We start from the raw sequence: 27,028 nt of genomic DNA, 5'->3' as shown, positions 1-27,028 counted from the left end.
ACAAAAGCTCTCATTTTCCCTTATCTAGCTTAGTAAGTGCAAAGAGCATGCAGCTCTGAAGCAGCAATGTAAGAGAATTAAAATCAATGTTGTAGCAAGGATTTTGAACAACAAGCTGGCATGAAGAAGTACCCATAGCATTTAATCTCCGTTTTATTCATCCTGGAGCAAGTGTAATTTAAAGTGACACCTCCATAATTGATGAAGTATCTTTTTACCATTTGTTTAATTACCAGTTTCAATGTCTAGAAAGCAGTGGATCAATAATTTACAGTGATGAACTTCCCTGTGTCCCTCTGTTTTCTAATTCAGCCATACAAACAATAGCTCCTGAAACAAACCCTTACGTTTTGATGCTTTTCTTTAGGTGATATGAAAGAGCTTCACCTTTTTTCCCACCACAGCTGTACTCCAACACAACTGAAGCTGATGGCAGAGCTCCCGCTGACCTCAGTGAAGCAGGGTTAATCTGGGGCTTGCCACGCACACTCTATCAGCTCTTTGCAGTCTCCTCCCGTTATTGTGGAGCGGCTAAGGCTGAGCTCATGTTGTTGCTACGATAGCAAATGATGCTGACAGTATTTGAGAGCTGTTAAACGGAAAAATTTAAGCAAAGGAATGAAAGCTGCTGCCTGTGTTTTGTATGTATTTCTTACGTTATAGGCTTTGATAACACGTATTGATTTTTCTATGGGAGATAGCTATTATTGAGACTCTTGGAGCCTTCTTTCAGGTTAGAGCTCAGATTCCCTCATGGCCCTGCATCACTCACTTTCCCCAGGGGGACCTAGAGGATCTATGCCTGTCAAAGCAGAGGAAAGAAAGTGTTTCCTTCCCAGTGAGATGACACTTCTGACAGTTCCTGTTGTCCTAGCTGCCATGGACAGCTGGGTTTCGGTAGGGTTTCCTCAGATAGCATCAGAACAAAAGATCAGAAGATCGCCAACTTCCCTGAGATCTCCGAATCCATGCACTTCAAGCATGATGTGGCTGTATGTGGAGAGAGCTCCCACCTACGTACTACAAGGCAGAAGGATTACCTTTCACTTTTTTGATGACGTGCTCGTTATCTGCGTCAGCACAAGTGGATGCTTCCCTTTTCCTATGTCTTATTCTTAGGGGTGCCAGTCCTCGTCTTCTGACCGAGAGCAGAATGCTGTGGGACAGTTGGTATTTCTGTTAATGCCACAACCAGCTGATTATAGCCAAGTAACAGGAGCTGTGGGAATTCCTTCAGGATCTCTCATTTGGGTTGGAGATCACAGCCCAGAAGTTTTTGTTTGTATGGTAGATGTAAAGGGTCAATAGGAAGATTGCTGGGCCTGCCTGCAGCTACCTGTTTTGTCTGCCTCAGCAGGATTTATGCAGTTTTTCTACCACCCAGTGTAGGACTGTAAGTAAATAATAAGAGAGAAAGGAAGGATTTGGACCTAGACACAGCTGGGGAATGAATGTTTCCATTCACTGCATAGGTCCATGTTTATCCAGATGTGGAACGTGCGTTCCTGAGAACCACAAAGGAATGGGCTCCTTGATTAATCTTTAGTGTGTATTTTGTCTTTGTTTTTGATTAAATCTGTGTTTCTGATAATGCAGAAAATCTTGAGAATGCAGTGAGCAGGATAGTGTAGTTCCTCTGAGTGAGCAGGGAGTTGAAATCATGTCTCAGAGATGAGATAATCCTTACACTTCAAAGGATGCTTACTAAGTTGCAAGCCAATGATTTTTATTTAACATAAATATGATTACTTCTTCTTTTACTTAAAAAAAAAATCTTGATTTAATGTAGTTTTGATTGAATAGGAGTATCAGGTTTTAAAATGTTGGAAAACAACATTCTGGTTTGCTTGATGAGTGCAAGCTGGTGCCGGTGGATGTGTGATGTCCTGAAATGATGTCTGTATTTTCCAGGCATTCTGGAATACTTTTGCCAATGTGATGGCAACTCACATCATTGCTGGTTTACTGTTAACTGAGGATATATCTATTTTTGGATAAAAATGCTTGCAATTCACAAAAACATTAAAGACTTTGTTCACTGTGGGATCTTTGGGGTACTGTCAGGCTGGTCAGAAGATTACCTCAGACAATACCCTTCATCTGGTGTCTTTTACCCTCCTTTTCAGAAGCAACAGAATAGGCAGGGTAAAGGGAAGCAGCTCAGACATAAGCCAGCTGCAATATCATCTGCCCACGTGCTCCTGTTGGTTGCCAGGCCTCAAGTCTGACACGCTGCCAAATCGCCAGTCTGCACTGTGTGTCTACTTTTCTTTCGTCTGCTTTTGGAAACTGCTTGGGCCATTTCTTTCAGCATAATCTGGAATTTCTACAGATCATTGGATGTTCTTATTTTGGGTTCATGATCTAGCTTTACTCCAGACTGCTGTTGAAACTCTTAAACTTTTCATAGGGGACTTATGCCATCACAATAAATGTTAAAATGCTCTTTGTTCCCTTAACAAAGAAGGGTTTGAAAGAACTTCAGTACCATATGTGTTCCTAATAGTTTTATTAGAACTTATTTATATCTTTTCATTGTCCCAAAATAACTGCTTGCCTTAGGCCAACAAAGTCAGTTTGGGACAGAGAAAGAAGTGGTGGAAGTACAAATTGTGCCTGTAAACTCTACACTTAGAAATCATCAAATTAAAAAGTACTCCACTTGTTTGAATGTTTGAAGCATTGAATGTGGCCTTTTTCTGGGCTCACAGAACTTGGCTCCGCGTGGTAGTTTGCTTACAGTATTGCTAAGTTTGCATTAAAAAAGAGTCACACCCAGAAGGAAAATAAGAACTTGTTTCTCCCAGGTATCACCTGCTTCTGGATTCAGAATGAAATGTTGCAAAAATACTTGCAGATTGGCATGTGTTTTTTTTTTCCTTAAGGAATGTATAATTACATGGAACAAACCTGTGACAGATGCCATTGTACCAATATGAAATGTTGCTCATAGCAACATTTCCCTAAATTTGGGATACGATTTATACTGATACGTATATCTTTTTGCTACTGTGAACTTTCTATAATAGAGAATTTGTTATTACACTAATAGGAGTGGGGGGTGGGAGTAATTGTTGGGGCATCGGTCATTTACAAGCTCTTTAATAAAAAGACTCAGAATTTCAGGAAATATATTCCATATGGAATCCTCTGTCCTGTGCCTTTCAGGAAAGTTTAGCCATTTGGCCTTTATTTCTGACATAGGAAGCTTGAATATACTAATAAAATCTAGATAGTAACCTGTGCTCCAGTCTCCACACAGCAGAAAAGTTCATGGTTTTGACAGCAAACTAGGAGTTCAACAATAGCTTCATTCAGACTTTATGAAAAGGAAAAACTTGATGTTGACTAAAAGAAACAATTTCATTTGGCTCTTTTGGAGGGAGGTATTTCCTTTTTAGACTATTTTTCACAATACCAAATGGTCTGGGTTTGGGTGTGGTTTGTTCGAATGCAAAACTGCATTGATGAAAGTTGTCAATTAAAAGAAAAAAGAACAGCATAGGACAAGTCAGTCAAGTTTTAGTTGTTTCCTATAAAGCAGTATGATATAGAAGATAAATCTGTTATTTGGACTTCTGTAAAATGAGTCGTGTTGACACAATTAAAAATAATGTAATTTAGGTAGCCTTCTCTAGATTTCAGATTTAGCCCACTAAAGAAAATAAAGCAACTTAAGCTTACTGTTTTGGTGTCAGCAGTTGTAAACAGACAATTCCTATATTTAGAGAAGAATTTTACAATCATCGTTGGTGGCACGGGGGAAACTTGGGATCTTGTTAATATAACATTAGTAGGGATGGTTGATCTCTGCTTTCAGACTCCTAGTCTCATACCTGTGATTCTTCTCACTTTTTAGAGCCAAGTCAAATACCTTATTTCTCCTGGGGCAGACTTTTTGAAACTGAACAAACAATTTAGTGACTGCATCCTTTGACTTGTCATGAAAAGTAAGTGGAGATGACAACAGGATTAGGGCCCAGGCTTAAAGCTGAGACTTTGAACTGACTCGAATGCACAGGGAGCTACTTCCCCAGACATCGTTTTTTGCAAAATTAATTAACTTTCAGATACCACTGACCACAAAAAATACCAGCACAGGCTATATTTCTGAATTGCATTACGGTTGTTATGGAGCAGTTATTACATGAGAAAAGAGGCACAAGGGTATTTAATATGAATGCTTTCTTTTTTCTTGTAGTTAGTTTTCTCTTGAGTCATAACTACTGATGTTTACTGGTTCAGAAAAAAAAAAACCTGCCTGCTGCCTGCACTTGTTTTCTCCCTCGTTGTGCAGGCAAAAATGGGAAGTATTTAATTGGACAAAAATTAAAGGTCAGTTTAAAAATGTTCAGAAATCAAGATGTCCCTAAAGATAAGTCAAACGTGAAACATCCTCTTGGGACAGAATTGCTATATGCCCTGGAAAGCTTGACACACCCTGGAGCGCACACCCTTTTCTGGCCAGATAGTATGGGGACAAGGGCAAGGTAAGAGCAACCAGTGAAGGACGCACCTGAGAGCCTGGTTACACTGGAGCAATCCTCTGGAACAGTATAGGAAATGGTAAATCTCAGCCACGTTACTGGGAATATGAAGCTGCTGATGGCTGTGGTGTAGAAGAGTGTTTCTGCTGACAAAACTGTCTTACTGTCTCATCAATGAGTCTTTCATAAGGGTAGCCTAGCTTGCTTTTTTTAAGGCTTTTGGCTTAACTTCGCTGTGGCAAACCGACCATTTCAGCTCGGGGAGATCTTACCAGCTAACAAGTTGAAATCTTGGTTGGGATTTGGCCTCAGGTTCCACTAGGAGCTGTGCAACTCAGCAGGGACTGTGTTTGTCGGCAGAAGAGAGATAGGGTGTTGCAGGGCTACAGATACAAAATTATTTGTACATTTTGTCACAAACATCTATTGCTGTCAGAAAAAAAAGTCTGGGTGATAAACTTGTCTAGGAATTTATATTGTACTCATTTCTGTGGCAGCTATGGGACTGTGTCAGACTGTGTTTGCTCAGCAAGCTTCTCTCCACTGGGAGCTGCGAGCTTCTGGCCTTATCCAAAGACAAAGCAGAGATGGAAAGATACCCCTCACTGTGGATCACAGGGAAACGTTCCAGTTATATCACTTCATCCAAAGGAGGTCTTTGTGAGCATTGTTGTAGGAACTCCCTTTCATTTGTGTAAGAAGAAGGAAAATCTGTCTTTAACTGGGCTTACAGGTTTTGTGCCTGCTGAAGTGATGGTAAAAAGTGTGCGTTGGAGCCACAGTTGCAGCTCCAGCCAGAAGTCGGTCTGACAGTTTTGCTGAGATGTACACGGCTTGTGTAGCTTTCTGCAGCTGTTTGCTGCTGAACCTGCTAGCCCATGAGACATTAATGGATACTGTTATGTGGGAACATTTTGAAAATTAAGTTAAATGGCTCCTTCCACAGGTGCCCAACATCCTTACAGTTTAAAATAAAATAAGAGAACTGTCGAGTTGATTGAACGCAGCAGCAAACCGTTGTGCTCCATGGATCTACTGCCCAGGAAGGGCAGGTAGGGGAGCTGTCAGCCTGCCTTCTGCACGAGCACTGGCCACGTCATGCTTTAGGACATGGCTGGGTCTTTTCGTGCCCTTTCCGTATCAGAGGTGTTCCCAGCCTTGCTTTGCAGGCACTGTTTTGTAGGTTTGAAAGCCTGTTCAGTCTGTCTTTTTCCTCCCATGAAGAAAAGCAGGGGCATGACAGAAAAAGGACATAGCAGCTCTAATTTTTACCTTTAGTTTTCTGGGTTTGGGCTGTTGGGAGAGGCCCCGCCCTGCTCAGGAGAAGTCACAGATTAAGTGCTGTCCATCTCTATGGAGGGGAACCTTAGGATACTGCATGCTGCCTTCCTGGAGAATACTGATGAGTGAAGAGCCCTGCTCTGCCAGTTATGTCCCTCCTCGGTACTCTTGCATGTTCTTCTTTTCCAGACTGCAAACAGTTTAGTGGTGATCTGGCCTTATATAGTAATTTCCTATTATTAGAAACACTTCCTTGGGATCTTGCTCAGGGAGTAGCAGAGGGAAATCCTGTTTCCTTCATCTAACATGCAGGCAAACCACCAGTGTTCACTCTTCCCTTATCTAGTGTCGATAGAACAAGAAGTTTTTGTTATGATATGCTTTCCAGTCTTAATCCCTTTCTAACACTAAGCCTCTTTTCAGAAATGCAGGAAAAGAAATTTGAAGGAATAGGAACTGTCAGCCACCAATGTGAGCTGTAAAGTGTTGTCTACAGCCTGTAAGTTCTGCCTGCTCTTTCTCAGCCATGTTTTTCTCTCTCAGATGTAGTCATCCTAATGCTTTGCAAAACCAATTCTCTTTTTCATGTTGGGTTGTGTGAAAAGTAGTACAATAGGATGTTTCGTCTCAACCTGCCAGGGTATTGATAGAAAGCTAATGGCTGTGTTAAAACAGGAACAACTTTGTATTAAGGAGGGAGAGGTTTCTGTTTTGTGTGCCATGAGAACGTGTTTTTGAAGGAGAGATTGGTCACTGCAAGCACAGAGATATGCACAGGCTTTGAACACTTAATTTTTCCTGTGAAAACATTTTTTCCCCTTAAAAGGAAGATGTAGGTCCTGCCACTGGGAGTGACTGTTTAGAAAGTCAGCTGGGAGGAATGCACATCAGCTGAACTGAGTCAGGCTGTTTGTATTAACAGCTCCCTCAGAACAGCTCTTCTTGTGCTTGCCACAGACTCTGCAGGGGAGCTGCTTAAATTGATTGTATCAAAGTACGGGCAAAGCAATCAAACTGCCTGTTGTTTTTACACTCTTTGCTATTGAAGCGAGTTCAGCAATTACTGTCGGATTCAGAATGGGTAGAGTATATTTGTAAAATCAGCTGAAGAGGTGACTGTCTTGCAGTCCTGTAAAACAACCCACAGGGCAGCGTATGAGCGGGACAGAGCGAGAGCAGCCACATGCATGAGGCAAACTGGCGTCGTATTAAGGGCATCTGGTAATTATAAAGTGGGACTTTGTTCTGGTGGTCACTGTCAAAGCCAGTCATCCATTTCTGTTTCAGTGGTTCAGGAGAGAGCAGCAACAAGGAAAATTTATCTTAATTTGTTAGATTAGCCCAGTTTCGGTTTTCACTCACGTCATAGACCCAGAATTATTGTGTGTGTGCGGGAGCCATAACTAAATGTGAGCACGGCATATGTGCTTTTTAATCGGCTGTTTCTCAAATGCATCTGTCATCAGAGGTATCAAAATAGTGAACAGCGCTTACAGAGAAAGTGAGGAGTCCAAGGAGAGGCCTGCATCTCTATCTTCTTTTTTGTCATATTCCATTGTGGGTTTTTTTAATATTCTTGTTTATTTGTGAAAGACTGGGCTTGGGAAGAAAAGAAGTTTAGTGTTCTCACTGTTGAAGCTTTCTTGAAACAAACAAAACCAGTATTGACAGTTTTAGGCATTACAAAGCATAAATTAGAATCCAAAATAATAATTTAAATATTCTTTGTCTTCTGGTTTTTTGAACCCTTTTGGCCACACCTAACACATTTTTAAGCTTTTGTCTGTATTTGTGCAAACACATTCACACAGAATCGGAGAATTTGGAGAACTTGTGATGTCATGAAGTTTGCAGTGAAATTAAGGAGCTTTACTATCTTGAGACACCTTTTGAGTGAGTATAATGGGATTTTGATTCAACCTTTATAGGTCTCTGGTTTCATAACTGACCAGGAATGTTTTGTCTCCAGGAGCCAATGTCCTGTGTCCAGGCTTCTGTTCCTATCTGCTTGTTTGGGGGACAGCTGGCTACTCTGCATGGGGAAAGTGGAGATGCAATCACACAAACAAAAAGAAGGTGGAGAACAGTTCTTAGCAGAGCTACTGGTGTGGGGAAGAGGTTCTGCCTCCTTATCAAGTCTTAGTATTGGTTCTTTAGCAGGAAATTGATTTATTCAGTTATCGTGCGGTCAAATGTTCAGCCTCTGCTGGAGCAGGGCTTTTTTCCTAAGCAGTGGGCCAAATGTCCTTCAGAATGTCCAGTTTCTGCTATAGGGGGTCCTAGGAATGTGAGGCATTTTAATCGGTTTTAGATCAGTATAGTCTGGACAGCAGACGCATGTGATAGGTTCAAGAAATTTCTATTTTTTGTTTAAGACGTTCCTCTGACCTGCAAGAGGAAGGGCTTTCAAATTCCTGGCCTGTTTAGGGTGGTTTGTTTCCCATGGTATCTTTGCCAAGTGCTTTCTAATTATGGAGTGTGTGTTACTCTGTAGTTCTTCTGCAAGGCAGAAATAAGGAATATTCTAACAATCCAGAAAAAAAAGATACACAGTGATAGATGCACTTGCCATCTTTTTGCTTTTGGATGAACGTAGATGCTATCTATCCACATTGGGTTTTCAATAGCATAAACCCAAGCCGGCATCTCTTGCCTCCGGATTGATATTGTGCAGTGAAATCTGCACAGCAAAAGGGAAGACTGGTTTGCTGATGCTGGTTTCATGGGGCCAAACTCTTTCTTTCAGTAGAGCCCCTGCTTTTAAGCTGTAGCTTGGCAAGTCACACACTGCGAGCCTGTCGGAGCAGGGCTGACAGGAAAGGTTTCCAGTCCCCTTGCTTTGAATGTGAAATTTTATGCAGGGAATCAGCTGCTTATCAGCAACGAGCAGAGCAATCCCAGTGCTCTAATCCAGGATTTGTATGAGTCACTTCTAACTGGTGAGGCCTGGAAAACTTGATTCATACCTCTGCCTGTAGTTGCCTGTAGTAGTGATACAGACCTAGCCAGCCATTCTCAGCAGAAATCACAGACAAGGGCTGGGCTCTATTACTGGAAAGGAAGAACCTGGTTTTATCACCTTAATAGTCCAGGATCAAGATCTTTTAAATCAGCATTATCTAAGTTATCTCTGCTTTCCAATGATTTCTTTTTCCCTCCCAATTTAGGCTAACCCACACACAGGCATCCTTTCCTCACCAAGAGCTGGGCAGTAGTTTGGCTGCAGAAAAAAAGCATTTTGAGTAAAGGTCTTCCCAGTGAATAAATAAATAAAAGGGTTCACCTGCACAAAAAAAATCAAGGGAAATGTGCAAAAAATGTACTTCTGAATAGTGGGCTCCCGTATGTTCTTCTCTTAGGTGGTATTTTCAGTGATGAGATGTGTTCTGAGAAGTGTTAGGAGGTGTAAACTACGAGAAAGGTGAAGTCATTAATGTGACGATAACTGTGCTGATACTTAAAATTGTAATGTCAGTTTTATTGACTCTGTTGTTTGGCCACAACCAGACTGATTTAAAGAATGATGGTAGAGAAGTGATATTCTCTTCCTGAAGAATTAAAGCCGCCAGGCTACGGCTCTAATTATACTTGGAAAACTCCTGGCTCAGGGCTTGCTGTCGTGATTCAGTAATGGCTAACGTGGCTCAGCTTGGGAAACGTAGCTTCTGTTACCTTTGATCTTCCCTGTGCTTCTGCACTGAGCAGGGCTTTGGACCGTTGTCTGTTTCTTTCAATGTTCCAACACAGACCAGTGCTAAACCTACCTTTGAAATGTGCCCTGAGGCTGCCTCCATTAATAATTCACCTAACTCCTCAGTTCGTTGATGATAAGAAGGGAATAAAAATCATGCCAAATCGAGTTGTGCAAGAATTGAGAAGTACTAAGAATATTTTTTCAAAATGGAACCTGATGAGGGCAGAAAAGCTGGTGGCACTGCAGCACTCTTCAGAAATTTTACCCTAGCTTCCTCACAAATCCTTGTCACAGTTGGCACATTCTTCCTGTGACGAATGACATCCACCACAGCACAGGATCTCTGGGATCAATGCCTTGGGTCAGAGTTAATTAGAGGGGAGTGCTGCACCGAACCACGGACAGCAGCACATTACTTTAGTTTTAAATAGCCTCCTGTCTGAGCAGTGGCCATGCACAGTCTTGTTTTACTTTACTTGCTTTACTTTAAAGCTTTTTGCTTTGCATCTTTTTACTTTAAAGCAGGGCTTTACCTTTTCTGTAATAGAATTTGAAAAGCAGGCATTTTGAAAAAAGAAAACAACAAAACCAACTCAAAAAAACTTTGAGCAGAGCTGACTCCAGATAGTGCCAGTATCAGCACTTGAGCTTGGGAAATATTTCACGGCCCTGCATGTTCAATGGTTAGAGAATCTGCCTGATGGTGCTGCAAAATCTGGGTGATGACTGCCACGAGGGACCGCTTTTAATGGATTCCAACAGCTGAGGTACTTGTAATGTTGGTTCTGGGCAGGTATGTAGAGTAGGACTCACTCAGTAGTGCTGCACGCTGCCTGGGGCCCTGCAATCGTATCTGATACCAGGTACTAATATACCTAAGGGCCAGAGAGCCTTTTTGGAGAAAGGGAATTGTTTTATTTCTACTTTCTTCTTCATCCTATGATTGTGAGAATAGTCTTCCCCACTTAGAAGTGGAAAACAAAAAGGAAAAAGAAAACAAGGTAAAATAAATAATATCCTTCAGAAGAATCTTATGATGAAAGGATGTTACTCAGTTGTCACCTCTGTTCATCTGCTTATGGTAGTGAACTGGTGACAATAGCTGACATTCAGTGTTATACCTCAGTTTCAGAAGTATTTGAGCAGATGCAAGAGAGAGTCTGCAGTAGTCTTTTTTCAGAAGACCATGTGCAGCAGGAAAGATTATATTCCCACTAATTTTGATAAGGTTCCGGTGGAAAATTAGGCATTGTTTGGATTGGGCTTGTTTACTCGCTGCAGGTGTGGCCACTTGCATTTAGGGCAAACGACCTCTGAAAATTCATCTGATGAGTGTAGTATTAGACTGAAGTTTGAGACCTTCCAAGCTGCAGGTGCAAGTTAGGTGTTTTGCCTTGTGTGTGTGGTGCCTTGTATGCTGTGGCTAAACCTGCATCTAGTTGGTAGTCATTTGTGGTGCTCTTGGCCAGATCATTTGAAGAGGGGGTCTGTTAGGAGGGTGGTATGAAGAGAAATGGGTGGCAGTATGCTTTGTGTAGGTTGTGATTATCTCTGTTGGGAGACTTGCTGACAGACCCTATCTTCTTTGTTAGCTGCTATGTGTCAGATCAAATGACTGAGTGATTTTTTTTATTATTATTATATTTTTTTTTAATCACTGATGCTTGGAAATGGAGAGTCACCTGGCTTAGGGCAGAGCTTATCTTCAAGGGGTCTGCCTGGCCTCCCATGCAGCTGCCAGACAGCAGCTCTGTATGCTCATAATGTGAGCTGCTTGTGACCTGGAGCACCTGAAGGGTGGTATATTTGGCTGGGCTCTTTGCTGGGCAGTGTGCTATCGGCACATCTCAGAGATCTGTATCTTTATTTGCTATACCTGTAATTCGTTTTAGGATGAACGCATAGCTTAGACCCTTGAGGAAGAAAATAATTAATTGAATCATAGAATAATTTTAGGTTGGAAGGGGCCTGTGGAGAGCTCTGGGTCCAACCCCACTTCCAAGCAGGGCCAATTTAGATCAGGTTGCTCAGACATTGTCTGGTTGAGTCTTAAATATCTCTAAGGACGGAGTTTCACAACTTCTTGGGGCCCCTGTTCCAGTATTTGACAGCACTCATTGTGAAAAAAATTTCCCAGTATCTCATTGGAATTTCCCTTCTTCCAGCTTCCTTCCATTGCCTTTTGCCCTAGCTAGCAAAGGCTGCATATACATTTTGACTTATGTCAAAAAGTTGATCTCTGGCTGCTGGTGGGTTTTCACACTCGAGGTGTAGCTGTGGACATTATTTTTTTTTGCATGAGACCAAACACTGGTGGCCTCAGAGACAGCTAAACGTGCTTCTTCTGTTTGCAAGGGCTGGAGACAGGGTAACAGCAGCTTGACTGTGTCCTGCTAGGAAGGGTCTTACTTGGCAGTGCAGGTTATTTTGTTATATTTTGTTAGAGGGGTCTCGGGGACCGCCATATAGAGAGGGTGTTCCGAGGGTGGATGTCTCAAAATGTTTCTGGAATAAAAGACTGCTGAGCTGCTCTGCTAAGTCCTCGCAAGGGCAGAGAAGGCAAACTACGCCTTGACTTTGGACTCTGTAGCCCTTTGGTTTGCTGAGGGATTACAGGTGTCACTATAAACCCGGGAGATTTTGTTGTGGTTGGGGTGACTTGGGAGTGGGTTCGGGGAGTCCTCTCGCTGCTGCTGCTGTTTCAGCGCAAAAATCACCGTAATGGAGCATATCGCTTCCTGCCCTGTTTGCTGTGGTTTGCGTGCTGGGCTCGGCACCAGGTTTTTCAGCGCCTGTGATGACTTTTCTTTCCGTTTTTCCCTGTCATTGGGCAGCGGGGACTCCGCAGGCAGGCTGCAGGCAGAGGACAGCTGACTTCGCTTGGATGCCGCTCTCGATCTCTGCGCGTCGGTCTCCCCTCTTTGGGAGGGGAGGAGAGTTCCTCTCCCTCTCCTTGGAAAACGCCCCCTCCAGGATGCTCCAGTAGGAGCTGGTGGGAGGGAGGGAATTCTGACTGCACCGAAATTGTCATGAAAAAAAAAAAAAAAAAGGCAACTGACAGAAGAGTGAGAACTTGTCCTCAGATTCCTGCTTTTGCAGCAGCGTAAACTAAGTCTCTGCAAGTGCTGCGGGAGCTGGCAGGAGGCAGAAATGAAGTTCAGAGGCGCGGTAAGATTTATTCAGCTGTTCTGGTGGGTTTGCAGCTTTCAGATGTGTAGCTAGTCCAAGAAGAAGGGAGATAAGTTTTCAATTTTTCAGCAGGGACGTGAAATGCTTCAGCCTGCTTTGCGAAAGACCCCTGCATTGGAAGGTTATGTGAAAGGGGATAAAAACCCCAGGAAACACATGTTTTGGGGAGGAAGCCAAGGTGGGACTCGGGAAAGTGGGAAGAGAGGGGGAAAGCTGCCTTGGGGGAGAAGAAAGGGTGGAGCTTTTGCTTGGGTGGAAGGGGCATGAGGTTGTGTACATACGGTACTGGTGCTGGGCTCTGCTTGTGTCCTTCCCGGGGACATGGGCTTCTTTCTCCCTGACTGCCACCCGAGGGAAGGGCAGGAAATACCTGCTTAAGGACTCCTTGCCATGCAGTTCCTCCAGGGTGTATTTACTTCAGCAAATCTTTGTCCACATTTTAGTGGCAACCAGAAAGCCCGGGTCTGTGTACTGCTTTGCAGGACAACCACCGGGAGATTAGAAAAACGAGTATGTGGCAAAAGGTTGAGAAGACTAGGATTGTTACTTGGAAAATGAGATGAGTAAGAGAGGAGGAAATCCAAACACATATATGCGGTAGTGCCACAGAGAAGGCAGATCATGAGCTGTGTTGTAACGCAGGAAGAGGGACATTCAGTTAAGTTAAAAGTTGCCAAAGAGATGCAAAGATGATTTTCGTGCAATGCATAATTGGGTCATGGAATTCACTGACACTGGAAGATGTTAAGGTCAAGAATGAGGGAGCATTATAAAAAAGTGTGTGGGCTTTTGACTGGATAAGAATGTTCAAGGCTTTAATTGGTATAGTTACCAAATTTAGGAAGAGAGGAACTGAAAACGTCATGTCTGTAGATTTAAGCAGTTCTCTGGCTGTTGAAGAAGAGTTAGCATGGGGCTGGAGCATCTCAAACCTGCTCAGTCTAGGGATCCCTGCATGTTTTCCCAAATAGTTTAGCATTGACCGCTGCCTGAGAAAGGGCCTGAGGGATGAAGGGAAGCGCAGAGCTTCTGGAGGACCTGCCTGGTCCCTCCCTGCAGCAGCACATTTGAAGGTGGAGATGATAGCGCTTGGATTTCTGTTGGTATGGAGGACGATGGAGCCAGCAGACCTCTGTACAGCAGTGGATATAGAGGAAGGTTTTTAGATGTGATAACGTGAGAGTGATAAGCAGTGATGTTGTGGAGGGTGGTGCTTGATATTCTCGGAGAGAACATGTGGGTGTGGAAGTGTCCTTCCCATGCCCTGGGAATGCACTGGAGTGCTTGTTCTGGTTGGAAAGTTTTGCTATCTTTGAAAGACATAATGGCCCGAAATGGCTGTGTGGGGTGTGTGGAATCTAGTGGAAAAGGTGGCAACATCTGGTGTGGGGAAGGGCAGAGTGCTGCAGTAGTAACCGTGTGAGACCCGCAGTGTTGTAGTAGAGAGGTGAAAGTATGAGAGTAGTAGTAATAGTAGTAATAGTAAGAGAGGTAAAAGGATGTGTGCCTTGGGAGGGGAATAGAACAGCAGTTCAGTGGCTGGGGGTGCAGGCTCAGCACCCCATTGCTGCGAGCAGGGAGGCAGGGGGAGCAAGTCATGCCCTGATCCTTCTCTGTAGGCCAGTGTTTGTTTCTGCTCCCCTCTCACCTGCTCAGTATGATTGGGGAGTCAGTGGCAAAACTTAGTCAGAAGGGCAGTGATCTGAGTTTTTGCTTTTTAAGCCATCTGTCTTCTGAAGCTACTGTGTGCTGCACAGGCCTGTGACCCGAGGTCACAGGTAGTCCTCTGCGTACTGTGATCAGCAGCATCTTTTAACTAGCAACAGCTTGTGGCATCTGTTCAGGAGCAAAAATGTCAGCTCCCTAAATATAGAAATTTAGTGTATTTACTTTTCCAGGCTTGGTGATCTTTCTGGTTTGCCTAGTTCCTTTTTCTTACTGCTATTTTATATTTAGCTTGTTGATTGAAATATCAGCATCCCCTCTTAGGGGGGAACATTTTTGCTCTCCTTCAAATCAGTTCTTATAAATACCTTTTTGTTTTCACTACTAATTATTTCTCTTTTTTCCTAACTTACTCTCCCCGCCAAAAAAAGTAAAGTCTAGAAAATGTAATTACGTTATAAGCACTGAACAAATTGTATTACCTGCTTGCCCTGGAAATCTCCATGGCTTGCTTTAGTTTCTGTCCATCAAAATTTGCATTTTTCATTTACATTTGAGCTCCTTAGGTGAATTCTTACTATTCGAAATGTTGCAATGTTAAATGTCATTGTTTAATATATTGAGAGTCATAATTAATTGCAGCAACATCCGCACCCTGCATTATTGTTTTTCAAAAGATTAAATTTTTGTTTTCACAGTTCTAACTCCCTATGACCTACATGCATTTGATACTTAAAATAATGCACACGGTGTGATACATTGCTCACATTTCTCACTTGGCTTTGCATTTTAGGGTGGGAGATTAAATGATTCTGTAGCTTGGAACGTGAGGGAGGCAGAACTTTAACTTCTAGGCAGTTTGCTAGTGGGAATGTAACAAATCTGTGAGAGCAGAATAAGCTGGCTTCCCCTGTATTTCCAGTTATGTTTTAATGTATTCCAGTTTGTCCCTACTTAAAATATGGAAGATTTCAAAATAAATAGTTTACAAGAATTAGTCAAGGAAATAGCATTTCTCTCTCTCTCTCTAATACAATTTTTTGGCTAGGGTATTCTTTAGTTAAATCCTTCCAACATGTGGTTTAGGATCGGGAGGGAAGTATTGGAGAGGGAGAACCAGGTTCTGAGCATGGGCAAGTGCTCCTTGACTCCAGACATTCCTTTGTTAGCGATGTATTGCTCTAAAAGAAGCAAGAATAAAAAAATGCTTCTGCTATAAATGGTCCTTGAGTGGCAGCTGCTGACATGGTAACTTTTTTTGCAGGTTAACGTTGTTCCCTTTAACTCTACTGATCTGTCTAACTCATCAGGGTTGTTACCTGGTTTTGATCCCATTCGATCTGACAGTTCTGATTTTTTTCAAGTTGTCTGGTCAGAGCAGCTTACCACTTTGTGGGAAATAACTTCATTGGGCTTACATAATTAAAAGCAAAATAAATAATTTCCTTTTGTTATTTCATTATCTTTTTTACTAAACGAGCCTGATGTATGGGATTTGTGTCATAGAAATTATTGTCTGAGCTCAAGTGGTTTCAGAAGGGGCAGATAAAGCCATGGGGTTGGTTACAGAGGATGTATACGTGAGATCCAGAGCTGCCTTTTAGGAAACCCTCTTTCCAGCTCAGCTGTTGACTAACAGAGATCTGTGTCCAAAAAGTGCGGCTAATTTTCAGTGTGGCAAGAGGGAGGAGGATCCTAAGCGGCTGCACTTCACTCCTGGAGTCACTGGCAGGCAGCAAGTGCTTGACTAAGATCCCTTGATTCAGGCCCACTTCAGTTGTTTACCTTATTGCTTTCTGCATGTAAAAGGAAAGAGGAGCTATCCCATTCTGCACCTCAGGAATTGAGGTCCTGGATAAAACAGTTGATTTTTGTCTGCTCTGCTGTCTAGCCCATGCTGTGTCCAAAGCCCTTCTCAGGCTGTAGAGTGAAGCAGAAATCGGAGGGATTTTTTTTCCTTCCTGCAGCTTTGGCATGACAGTGAAGAATGTCATACTATCCAGGAGACAAATGTGGTTTAGCTGCCACCTCCCCACAAGAAATTTGTTCTTGGTTCAGACTTCTTATTGTCTTCCAGAATCTAATCTGAATTTCCCTTCCCACTCACATTTGCTTCTTGCCTGTTCTTCCGTTCCCGGCTTTGTAGCTATTTGTGGAACCTGCAGATCAATCATCTTTCACTTGATACCAAGATAAAGGTGCCTGCCTCTTTCTATATGGCACCCACTTCCTGCAGTTGTTTTGGTGCAAGTCTCCCGCTCTACTCAATGGAGAGCGGCTAATTTGTAAAAATGCGTGGTCAGAGGGAAATATTAAAACCTATCTTTTTAGATCTTGAAGGAGAAATCTTGTTTACATTGTGTGACTTTTCTTTCTAAATCAGGTGATTGTAAGGCTTCCCTGTGCCGTATAAGACCACTGACTTTGAGAGCTCCAGGTGTTTTCACATGCGCCACTCCTGGATGCTCCAGGAAGGAGTTAAGAGTTGCCTGAGCAGCCAGGTGCTATTTGTTCTCTCAGTGATGGGCAGCATTTGTGGACCTGGGGTTGCTGTGCCCATGCTGACCATTCAGGTACCCACCCTCTGGGAAAATCAAGGCTGGGAGATCTGGATGTAAAAGACTCCTTCCTACCCACGTGTTAGGCTGTTGGGTGTTGTGTGGCCGTAGACCAGCTGATGGACAAAGCAGTGGCAGGAGTTTCTTGCTTAGGTCAGCCCTGAACTCCTGTGCTCGTGGCAGAGCACCTGTCTTCCATCACAAAAGAAAATTTCCCCGACGTGCTTAGCCTGTGTGACTCAAATACTTTGGATTTTGTTGTGCAGAGCAAAAGGTCCTGTTTTTCATTTTTGAGGTCGCCAATTCCTTAGCAGAGGAAAGTCTCTATCATACTTTGGCATTTAGCATACTTTAAAAGAAAAATACTTGTTTACACCTTCACAATACCACGTCAGAGATTTACTAGTTCAGTTTAGGAGACTCTTTGGTATAGCCTTGAGTGCTTTTGTGCTCCCAGGAGCTGTTTTTGAAGGGATTTTTCTGGTTTTGTTGATTCTTGTGTGAATACAAAGAAAGGTTGGAACCTCAGCCAATTTAAACCTGGCTCTGCAGGCTGCATTCAGCAGCACCAATTTACACCAGCGGAAAGTCTTTCCCAAAATTTAATCACACGGAAGAAAAAAAGGCGTGTGGAAGTAGTACCGCTTTGGTAATTGCACTGGCTTGGTCCCCACCATTCAGGAGTGAAGGCTTTTCCTTTCCTGGCAGTGAGCCACTGTTGTGCTAACAGCTCTGGAGAAGAGATTAAAAGCAAAGAGTGGGTTAAAATAGTGTGGGAATGGGTCCCTTGGAACTGTACCTTGGGGTGGGTTTGAGAAATGCGGTGGCAAAAGTCAGCTTGGACTCTCTCAAGTAGGAGTGACCATAGGGACAGTGATTTTAATAAGGGATGAAAGGTGAGTTTGAGAGAGAAGGCACAGGCACTCCTAAGCCCACAGGCACCAAGATCAGATGGAGATTGCTCAGATTTTTGCAATTCCCTGTTTGCAGCCTGGGCTGGGTGTGGTGCTAGCGCAGTAAGTATATCCTGCAGAGGTTGGGATCCTTAGCCTGGTCCTCCTTTTGATTTCTGTAGGTAGGGTGAAGCACATGGCGGAGCTAACCTAACGAACTGTTGGTGTCAAAAGGGCACCCATGCTCCCTTTCCTCCTTGCCCTGGATCTGACACTCACCCCATTCCATGGTAGGGTGATTCACCTCACTACCTTGATGGAAAAAGACTGGCTTCTTTTTTCCTGGTCTTTGTTTTGCTGATATAGTGAGTTGAGGTGGTTCAGATAACAGACAGGTAATTGCTTGCATTAACACATGTCAGGGAGGCAAAGTCCAAAGGAGGAGATGTGTTGGGTTTGGCAGTGGTGAGCCATTAAGGCTGCACCTAACTTACCTCCTAGGTGGTGGTTTCACAGCCCTTAAAAGCAGCAGGAACTGGCCCTGCTGCTGAAACACTTGCTCATCCCCAGCTCCACTGTGGGTTCCCAGTCTTGTGCCACCATAGCTGTCGGCCATTGCAAGTGATCATGTGTGGAACCAGTGTGGGAAAACGGCCTGGATTAAAGTAATAAAAACCATCTGAGGTAGTTTTAATGCATGTTGGATTTCCAGTCTAGCTTATTGCACAAGTGTGAGAGTCAGTGCAAGCCAAGGGTGCAGCTGCGCAGAGGGCAGATGGGGCAGTCCTTTCGCCTGCGTTCTCACTGTCGGGACAGCTCGTCTACCCCTGTACTCTCTTAGCAGCTTCCAGAAAAACTGATTTTCACAAGGAAGGGGTCTGATCAGACCCTCACAGCCTATATTCTCCTAATTATCTGGAATACATGCTCCCTGCCACATGGCTTTCATAGTTGTCTGAGTGGGTCTCTTGCATAGCAGAGAGCAAAGGACGTTCTAAATGAACTGAACGTCAGCCGGAGGCGTTTTGGCAGAGATAAATCTATCCTCTGAAAAAGATGCTAAGGGAGCCAGTTCTGTCCATACGCAAACTGTTTAATGGTTAATTAGCTTCACTGTAACTTAATTAACCCCCAGACTGGGTTTTGCTAGCATTAATTTACAGCCACCAAATTTGCTGTCTGCCTGCTAATACAAAATAACTAACATTTCAGTTATTTTAATTTATTCAATGCCTCACTGTCACAGTCATTCAGTAGGAACATATGGTCATTATTGTGATTATTTTTTTCTAAATAGTGTCTTCTTTCCCCGTTTTCTTCCTTCTGCATTACTGTTCTGTTTCCATTTTGGAAAAGGATTTATTTTCACCTCCTTTTACGTTGCATCTGTTGAAGTTACTGGCAGTCAAATAGTTAATGTTGACCTTTTAAGTTGGTGGTAGGCTTGGACATAAGCAATAAAGCAAATGAGCAAACGCTGGCACAGAGAAGCGCTTATTGCTCAGCTGTGGTTTACGACTGACGTTTGTATTTGCATTGAACTTGGGCTTGGGGAGGGTACAGTGCTGTGATGAAAATGTATATTCTGGAGAATGTGACTGCATCATGTCAGCTAGGTAACCTGGACACATTTAATTATTGTTGAAAAGTTGCGTTTAGTTGTTTGGGGTTTTTTTATGCTGACTGAAAATTTCAGGTAGTTAATTTGTTCTCACGGAGAGAGGTTGGAGTTGAATGAGAAGAAAAAAGCGTGGGGGAAACCGAAAGCTCTTTAGCCTTAAATGCCTGTCCCAGAGGAGGCGGCAGAAGTGCATTTCTCTGTAAGTAGGATAGATTGCTGCTTCCTTAGGCTGGATGTGTACAGCTGGGAGCAGTTTGTCCTGAGCTGGGAGTGGCTGATGAAAGAGCTGCTGAAACTGCTAAGTGACGTTTTCTGTGAAAGTCTTTAGGATTATATAAACTTGGATTAACTGTGCTAGGGTGGAAGTTTCTCCTCGGTCATTTTTGAGGCAGCTGTGTTTTAAAACTGTATTCATATACTTACCCACCTGAAAACTAGTTATTTTCTGTTGGGTCTGCCTTTGTTCCCATACCTTGCCCAAAACCTGCTCCAGGATTTCACTGCTCTGATAGAAGAATTCTAATTTCTAGACAGAGTTTCTTTGGATGTGATTTATCTCTATTTCTTTTGCTAGTGTTGCCCTTTATCTCGTCACCTTCCTTCTCCAGGGCTTATCCCTTTCCTCTTCACCTTGGCAAAGAGGGTAGAAGAAGACAACAAAGCGCTTGGCTGAAGGTGTGGAGGAATTGGTTTGGGAAGTTTTGGGCTTACTTAGTGACAGTATCTGCAGAATTCCTCCCAAGCTGGATCTTTCAAAGCTTAGAAATCAAGCCTTCCAGACCATGAGACTAATTGGAAAATATAAAAAGGGAAATCAAAATGATGTTTCTTCGTGGTGTTTGAGCCATTAGAGTGGATCTGGATTTGGGATTTCCAGGAGGAACTGATTTTTCTTTCTGAAAGCTCCTAGTTTCATGCAATCACTTATGCCCAAGCACTGGGCTTTTGGGAAGGAAGCCAATTACAACTTGCAGAAATAGGCAAAACTGCATTTGTAAATATTGGTAAGTCTGAACAACTGCAGACTGAGGGAATTTGCACCCATTTGGGCCCAGATTTATACTTCAGTGGGTCCTGCCTTTATTACTACTTAACAAAACTCAAGGTAAATTTTTCTTCTGACCAAGGTGGGTTTTATTTTTTTTTCCCCTGCATGCCATCAGTCCCTGTGCTCTCACCACTATTATATCTTGAGAAGGAGCAGAAAGGAACTACCTGACAACGTGAGTCAGCAAAAATCATCTACATCATTGCACAGGGTTTTGGGGCTGGTTGGCAGCGTGGCAGCAGGGGTCCGGCATTCCTGGTTTGTAACACTGCTACAGGAGAGGGTGCCCTGGGTATCACTATTAGCGCGTGCGCCTGTTTAGGAACAAGAATCGGCAGTGTTTGTGCCAGTGATCGCGACATCCCAGAATGTAACAACAGGTTCTCTGAAATGCATTAGTGCTTTAGGGAAATGATTTAGAAGTATGCTTGCTGTGAGGAGTTTGCCAAATTAAGAAGGATTTAAGAATATGATAAGGAAATGCAGGCAGATGTGAGGCAAATGGTTTAATACGTTATATCTCCCATCTCTGATTTCTGTACTGTCTCCCGTCTTCTATGCCTTGTATATCGTCTCTCCATTGTGTAGAAATCTTCTCTGCAAGTAGCGACTGAGTCACTTGGTGCACATTTCCTCACCCTGTTTTAGTACGTGAGGCCGAGTGAAGCAAGAAGTCAGCAGACCTGTTGTTTTCCAGAGATGGTTGTGTCTGAACCACATCACTTAGAAAATGAAGCCTTTAAAAGAGGGTCATGGAATAGAAATTGTCTGATGCACGAGATAAATGTTGGTGTCATGGTCTAAATTCAGTGGCATGGGATGCAGAAATGTCCATTTCTCTGAATTTTCTCAGAATTTTCCTATTGGGTATCTTGCTAAAGCTTTTAAATTGGTCAGCGATGTAAAGCTGTTTGCTCAAGAGATGACTCATCATCAGTCATAAAAGATTCCTTACCTCGAAACAACTTCCCATTACGAAGTGAGAGAGAAAAGTAGAGAGCGCACATTTCAGTCTCACTCCTGCTAAAGGATGTCTGGGAAAGGAAAGCCAAGTTTTATTCTCCTTATGAAATGCTTGCTTGATTGATTGATTTAAAGTCATTGGAAATTTAGCAATAGCTTTTCCCTAATGCTGGCTTGTCTTCCGCCGAAGCAATTAGTATAAACCAGTTGATGAAGTGTTAGTATGCACTGACTAGCATTTTCAACAGTAGTAGCGGGGTTATTCTAACATCCTCTCCTGTTTGTAGGTTGTCCGTGGGTAATTGTGGTTAATGGTTCTTGTGGACTCAGTGAGCTGCATAGAAAAACCACAGATATCCCAACCTTCCTCTGCTTCTGGTTGCAGGGAGCGGGGACTAACGGCATTCGGCTGACCATGGAGAGTGCTCTGACAGCCCGCGACCGTGTCGGGGTGCAGGATTTCGTCCTGCTTGAGAACTTCACCAGCGAAGCAGCCTTCATTGAAAATCTGCGTAAGCGCTTCAAGGAGAACCTAATCTATGTGAGTAGCAGAGTGGCAGACGCTGAAGTGTTCATTCCTGACGGGAATTTGGGTGTTTGCAGCAGAAGACGTGCCATAGCTTTGCTTTTGGATTTGGAGACGGTGGTGTCAACTTCAATAGACCGTGGTTGCTTGTGTCAGAACTAGTCTGAAATTCTGTCCTGATAACGGGCGTAGGGACTCACTGCAATGCTCCAGTGGAGGTCTGCTGGCATTTACAGATCTTGCCAGCATGGAAAAATCCACCTCACACCGCATTCTTCTATTTCATGAATTCACTCTGTGGTGGGCAATCCCAGGCTTGAACTTGATCCTGAATGGTGTATCAGAAATAATCCAGTATTCTTGCCTGTTACAAGCACTAAAACCGTTGGCAGGTGCTGTTTATCCAGCAAGGATAACATGTCTCGCGTGACACCCACAATGTCATTTCTTGCTGTGCTAAGAGGTCACTTCTTCAGCACCCTTGGCCTCTTTGGAAGCCCTCAGCAGCATCCCCAGTACAGTGGGGCAGGCGGCCCTTGTCAACAACATCACATACAGTCTTCAGAGCAGTCTGGGCTCTCAGAGAATCTGCTGCCAGACCTTCTGTAACCTCTCTGCTTCGTGTTTTCTTTTTCAGACATACATTGGCTCCGTTCTGGTGTCTGTTAATCCATACAAGGAACTGGAAATCTACAGTAAACAGAACATGGAGCGATACCGTGGTGTCAGCTTCTATGAAGTTTCTCCTCACCTGTGAGTGGCCTGTGGGTAAACAGTGCAGTTTGTGCCGTTCCCCGTTCCCACGCAGGCGTGTGCAGTAATGACATGTGAAAACAAGCAAATGGGACTCTTCCTTGTCCCAGATGCAACCCTAATAGTCATAGGGATAGAAAGGATCCTTCGGAGGGTGTGGTGTACGGCTCTTTCTATTCCTGTTCCTCTCTCCAAAGAGGATGAGTTGCCTTTGCAAGAGCAGTATTTGGAAAGGGAGTTGGTTCCTTCCTGGCTGGAGGAACAGAGCTGCTTACCCAGCCCTGGCAGGACAGGAGTTCATTGTTCCAGGGTTACTTGGGGTCTGCGTGTCCGGGCTGTGAGTTTTCCTCTGCTGCTGCATCGCTCATTCAGCATAGGGCAAACTAGGGGAAAGAGTGTGTCTATATGTGTGGTGGTTTCTTTCCTACCTCTGCTGTTACTGCCTGACCAATATTTATCTGGTATTTCCCTTGTTGCTAAGATACCGTCAGCCTGTTGGAAGAAGGAATGTATTTATTTACATGGTCTGGCCTGGTGAGCATTCCCAATTTCCCATTTAAAAAAAAAAAAAAGTTTGAGGTTTAAAGTTATTTTTGAAAGCATTTGAATTTTTTGTCAGACTGAAAGAGAAAGATGACTGAGAGCTGAGGACATTTGGCTCCAGAATGTTTTCTTACAGGACCAAGGGCCAAATTCTGAGCACCTCTTGGAGGTTTTTTGATGGTGGGGTTTTTTTTCTTTTTTTTTTTTTTAAAGAGGTCTTGGAAGAGTAAATGATATTATTTTTGAGCTATTTGGATTGTTTCTTATTATTGGCACATAGCCCAGGAGAGTAAGCAAAACAGAATGCACTGCAAGCACAGAGAGGGAGAGAAACACCATTACTTGGGGAAAGTCTGAACACTCGAAGTTCTATTTGTTACGATAAAAACGTGATTTTTATAGTGTTTGGGGCTTTCTGCGTAGACCTATGTGGGGGATGATTAAACCTGTAGAAACCTACATTTACACCTGCTAAGTTCTCCCCTTGCTCTCGATGGGCCTGTGTGCAGGTGCCCCCGCTGAGAGATCTGCCCCCGCAGGGCAGTGGCCGGAGCGAGCAGGGGGTTACTGTCACTCCTGCCTCCCAGGCAGGGACCCGGCCGGCATGCCGCCCCGTTTGCCTGCCATCAGGGCATTCCTCAGGGTTTCTGTGTCCTCAGATGAGAATTTTGTGACTCTCTGGAAAACCCTTGGGACTGTGGCTACCTTTTCATTTGTGCGCAGTAGGGCGAGGGCTGAGCGTGATGGCAGTGCTCGCATATAACATGAAACACTAAGCAGTTATGCTCTAATTCCCACGTGTGCTACACAAAGTGACTTAAATCACAAAGTAGCTGGTTGTTTCTGAGGCTGTTGTTCTCTTTTCGTGTCTTAACTAGTCCTGTAAGAAATTGTGAAATGTGCAGCTCATAAGTAAACCCTTGAGAACTGCGGTACTGAATACCACTGCCGCTCCAGCTAGGAAAACAGTATTTTTTGTTAACTGTTTTTATCATTCTGTTAAAAACCACCACGTTATTTGATTATTTACATAATGTTATTTGATTATGCATTTAAAAATATTCTGAGGTGTAGTGTGGTACTCGGTGCTTCTCCTTTTACAGTTTCAGGTGTCTTTTTCTTCTTCTTTCTCTTATTCTAAACTGATTCTAGAAAGCCAAAACACTTCAAGATTGCTATTCCAGTGTCAAAATAGTTTCGGGCTAGGCCTGGGCACTGGGTTCTCTGGGAAGTGCGTCACGTTCAAAGGAGAAGAGTTATCCCTATGGGCTTGAAATGAGTATACTTCCCAGAGTGATCTGTCACATCCTGTCCTATTTATAGCCTGCCAGGGGGTTCAGAGATGGCGACTACAATTGGGACCATAAACATCTTTTAAGTAAAGTGATTCTGTACGTGGTATGCACGACTGCTAGCTTTCTGCTTGAACTTGCAGTACTATAAAATCACCCAATAAAGGCACGCTGTCTAGAGGCAGTTCTTAACGTTGAAATTAAATTTGCATTTATTCAACTGTTTTCAAAATACGCCAGAGACAGAATTTGGATGGGAAGAGAAGGACTTGATGAATGTAGTGGGGTAAGTGTGCAGTTGTGTTGCTAGGTAGCTCATCGGTGTTGCCTTAGCACCAAGTATTAATAGACTTGAGAAAGCCATGGCTGGTAATTTGGTGTGCTTATTTCTAATTAATTTCACAGCATGAGAGTGGTTAAAAAAAAAAAGGGAGGGGAAAAAAAAGCAAAGCTACTAAAAGGTTGTCAAATGTATAAAGACAGGGTATCTGCTTGATCACCACATGTAAGACAGCTGAAAATATTGTTATGGAGGTTGTCTTACATGAGTGCATTGTGTAGGGCTAACGCTCCTCTCTTGCCTCTTCCACTGCACCTACCCGGTCCTTTTCCTCTCCCTCTGTAAGCAGTTGCCACCGTAGTCAGGCTCATCCTCCTGCTCTCTGGTGTTGTAAAAGTGCATGTGATCCTTCGTGTAGCATCCTGCCTGGTCTGTCGTGGGGAGGAAAATTGAAGAGAAAGAAAAAGCAGCAAGGGAAGAAACAGGGTTCCAGGCCCAGCAGCAACAAACCCCGGCTGTATGCAGGCAGGAGGAACCGTCTGGGGTTCTGGTAGTGTTTGGCCTAAGGTGGTCAGTCGCTTACATACCCTGCAGGATGCTTTTTAGGTTGTGTTGGCTTATCCAATTCTTCCTACCATCCAAGAGAAGCTGTGAGAGGTTGGGCTATTCTGGAGCCATATTATAGGAGCCACCCAGATAGCAAAGTGCAGTTGTGACCTTCTGAGTGTGTCATCACTTAAAAGACAAGCTAGAATAAAGATCGATGGAAAACAAGATGTTTCCTGAATGTAAAGCTTTGTTGTCCTGTGGGACCGATGTCAAGAGATCATGTATATTTAGAAAAGCTTATCTGCACTATTTAGTCTTCTACAGAAGATCTTCTCGTCAGAGGGGGTTTTTAAAGGCATTTAAGAGATTTGTGTTATTACCCTGCAGAAACTTGGCTCAGTGGTTAAGATGTGTATAGAGATGTCAGCAATCTCTTGTGTTGCCGGCGTGCAGAAGCAATACGCTCTTGCTCAGCCCATGGACACATACCTCTTCTTGAGCTGTCCCTGCTGGGAGGTCACACAGTGGGATAGTCTTAGCTGAGGACTCTGCCCTTCACTTGTGGAAACAAACTAATGCCTGGTTATGGTTGTCCCTTAGCTACGCGATTGCAGACAATTCGTATCGCTCCCTGCGCACGGAGAGGAAGGATCAGTGTATTCTGATCTCTGGGGAGAGCGGGGCTGGCAAAACGGAGGCTACCAAGAAGATCCTGCAGTACTACGCCGTGACCTGCCCAGCTAGTCAGCAGGTCGAAACCGTGAAGGACCGCCTGTTACAATCCAATCCCGTCCTGGAGGTAACTCTAGAGCCCGCAGCACGGAAACTTGACGTTGAGTCATACCGGCAGCGCTCGCTTTTTCCACCTGAGAGGGCGGGGGCCGCCGGGCCCCGCTGGGCACGCCTGAGCTGTCTGTGCAGGGCGGATAGCGTGTCCTGGGAACACTGGTTCACCACACGTGGGCTGATGGATTGCGCTGCACGCAGGGGAATCCCAGGCTGCTTCCAAGCCAAAGAAACGGCCCCCTGCTGCTGAACTCACGGGGCCCTTTCCAGTCCACCAGCAGCAATTCTGGCGTGGCCGGGCTGCAGCGGGAAGCACGCGTTTGGCGTGGGAAGAGTTCTGGTGCGCTGCGTTAAGTTTGCAAAGCCAGAAGTGGGCGCATCCACCGTGGGCAGCGTTGCCCTCTGATAAATGCATTTGTTGGGTGCCTTCTCTAGTGCTGTGGTGTCCTCTAGTGTCCAGCCCTGAGCTGTCTTTGCGGTTCCCTGCGATATTTCTGCTCTGGACTCCAAAAACGCTGCGTGCCCAGGAGAGGTGTGCTCCCCGCGAGAGGGGAAAGCCTGGCAGGCCAAGACCTGTTAGGATGGCGCCCGCTGTGAGCAGAGCAGCAGGTGACTGTAAGCAAATAGCTGTGATGAAAGAGTAAGCTTTGAAAAGACTGGCAGACGTGACATACGTTGTCAGCAGTGAACTGGCATTAAAATAAGCTTGCTGGGGGGGGTGGAAATGTTTTCAGAGGCGTGCTCCATCTGCAGTGCTCACGCAGGGTAGAAAGATCAGCGTTAGAATTTGGGTAGCGATCCGTTTCCTTTGCAAAAAGCAAAAACCTAGGCTTTGCTGGCTGTAAATGAACAACTGGCAGCTTCACCAAAATGTTTATAAATAATCTTATTTGATATTTC

The 27,028-nt window shown here is 44.0% G+C and overlaps 1 protein-coding gene across 3 annotated transcripts in view; it reads left to right on the top strand.

Moving 5' to 3' along the window:
- Positions 1–27,028, top strand: part of MYO1C (myosin IC) — a 58,871-nt gene that overhangs the window by 12,972 nt on the left and 18,871 nt on the right. Inside the window, exons 1-5 of one of the 3 annotated variants that reach the window (XM_055794179.1) lie at positions 12,331–12,630; positions 20,552–20,611; positions 21,785–21,940; positions 22,563–22,678; positions 25,943–26,141. In XM_055794179.1, the coding sequence (XP_055650154.1) occupies positions 12,613–12,630; positions 20,552–20,611; positions 21,785–21,940; positions 22,563–22,678; positions 25,943–26,141 (549 nt within the window). In that variant the 5' untranslated portion in view covers positions 12,331–12,612. Of the gene's footprint in view, positions 1–12,330; positions 12,631–20,551; positions 20,612–21,784; positions 21,941–22,562; positions 22,679–25,942; positions 26,142–27,028 lie in introns of those variants that run through there. The other 2 variants (XM_027791026.2, XM_055794178.1) reach the window with 2 other exon arrangements.

The sequence above is a fragment of the Falco peregrinus genome, chromosome 2 (assembly GCF_023634155.1).
Source record: "Falco peregrinus isolate bFalPer1 chromosome 2, bFalPer1.pri, whole genome shotgun sequence".
NCBI classification, from domain to species: Eukaryota; Metazoa; Chordata; class Aves; order Falconiformes; family Falconidae; genus Falco; species Falco peregrinus.
Note: the sequence above shows the minus strand (reverse complement) of the source record. Positions and strands in the feature narration are given on the sequence as shown.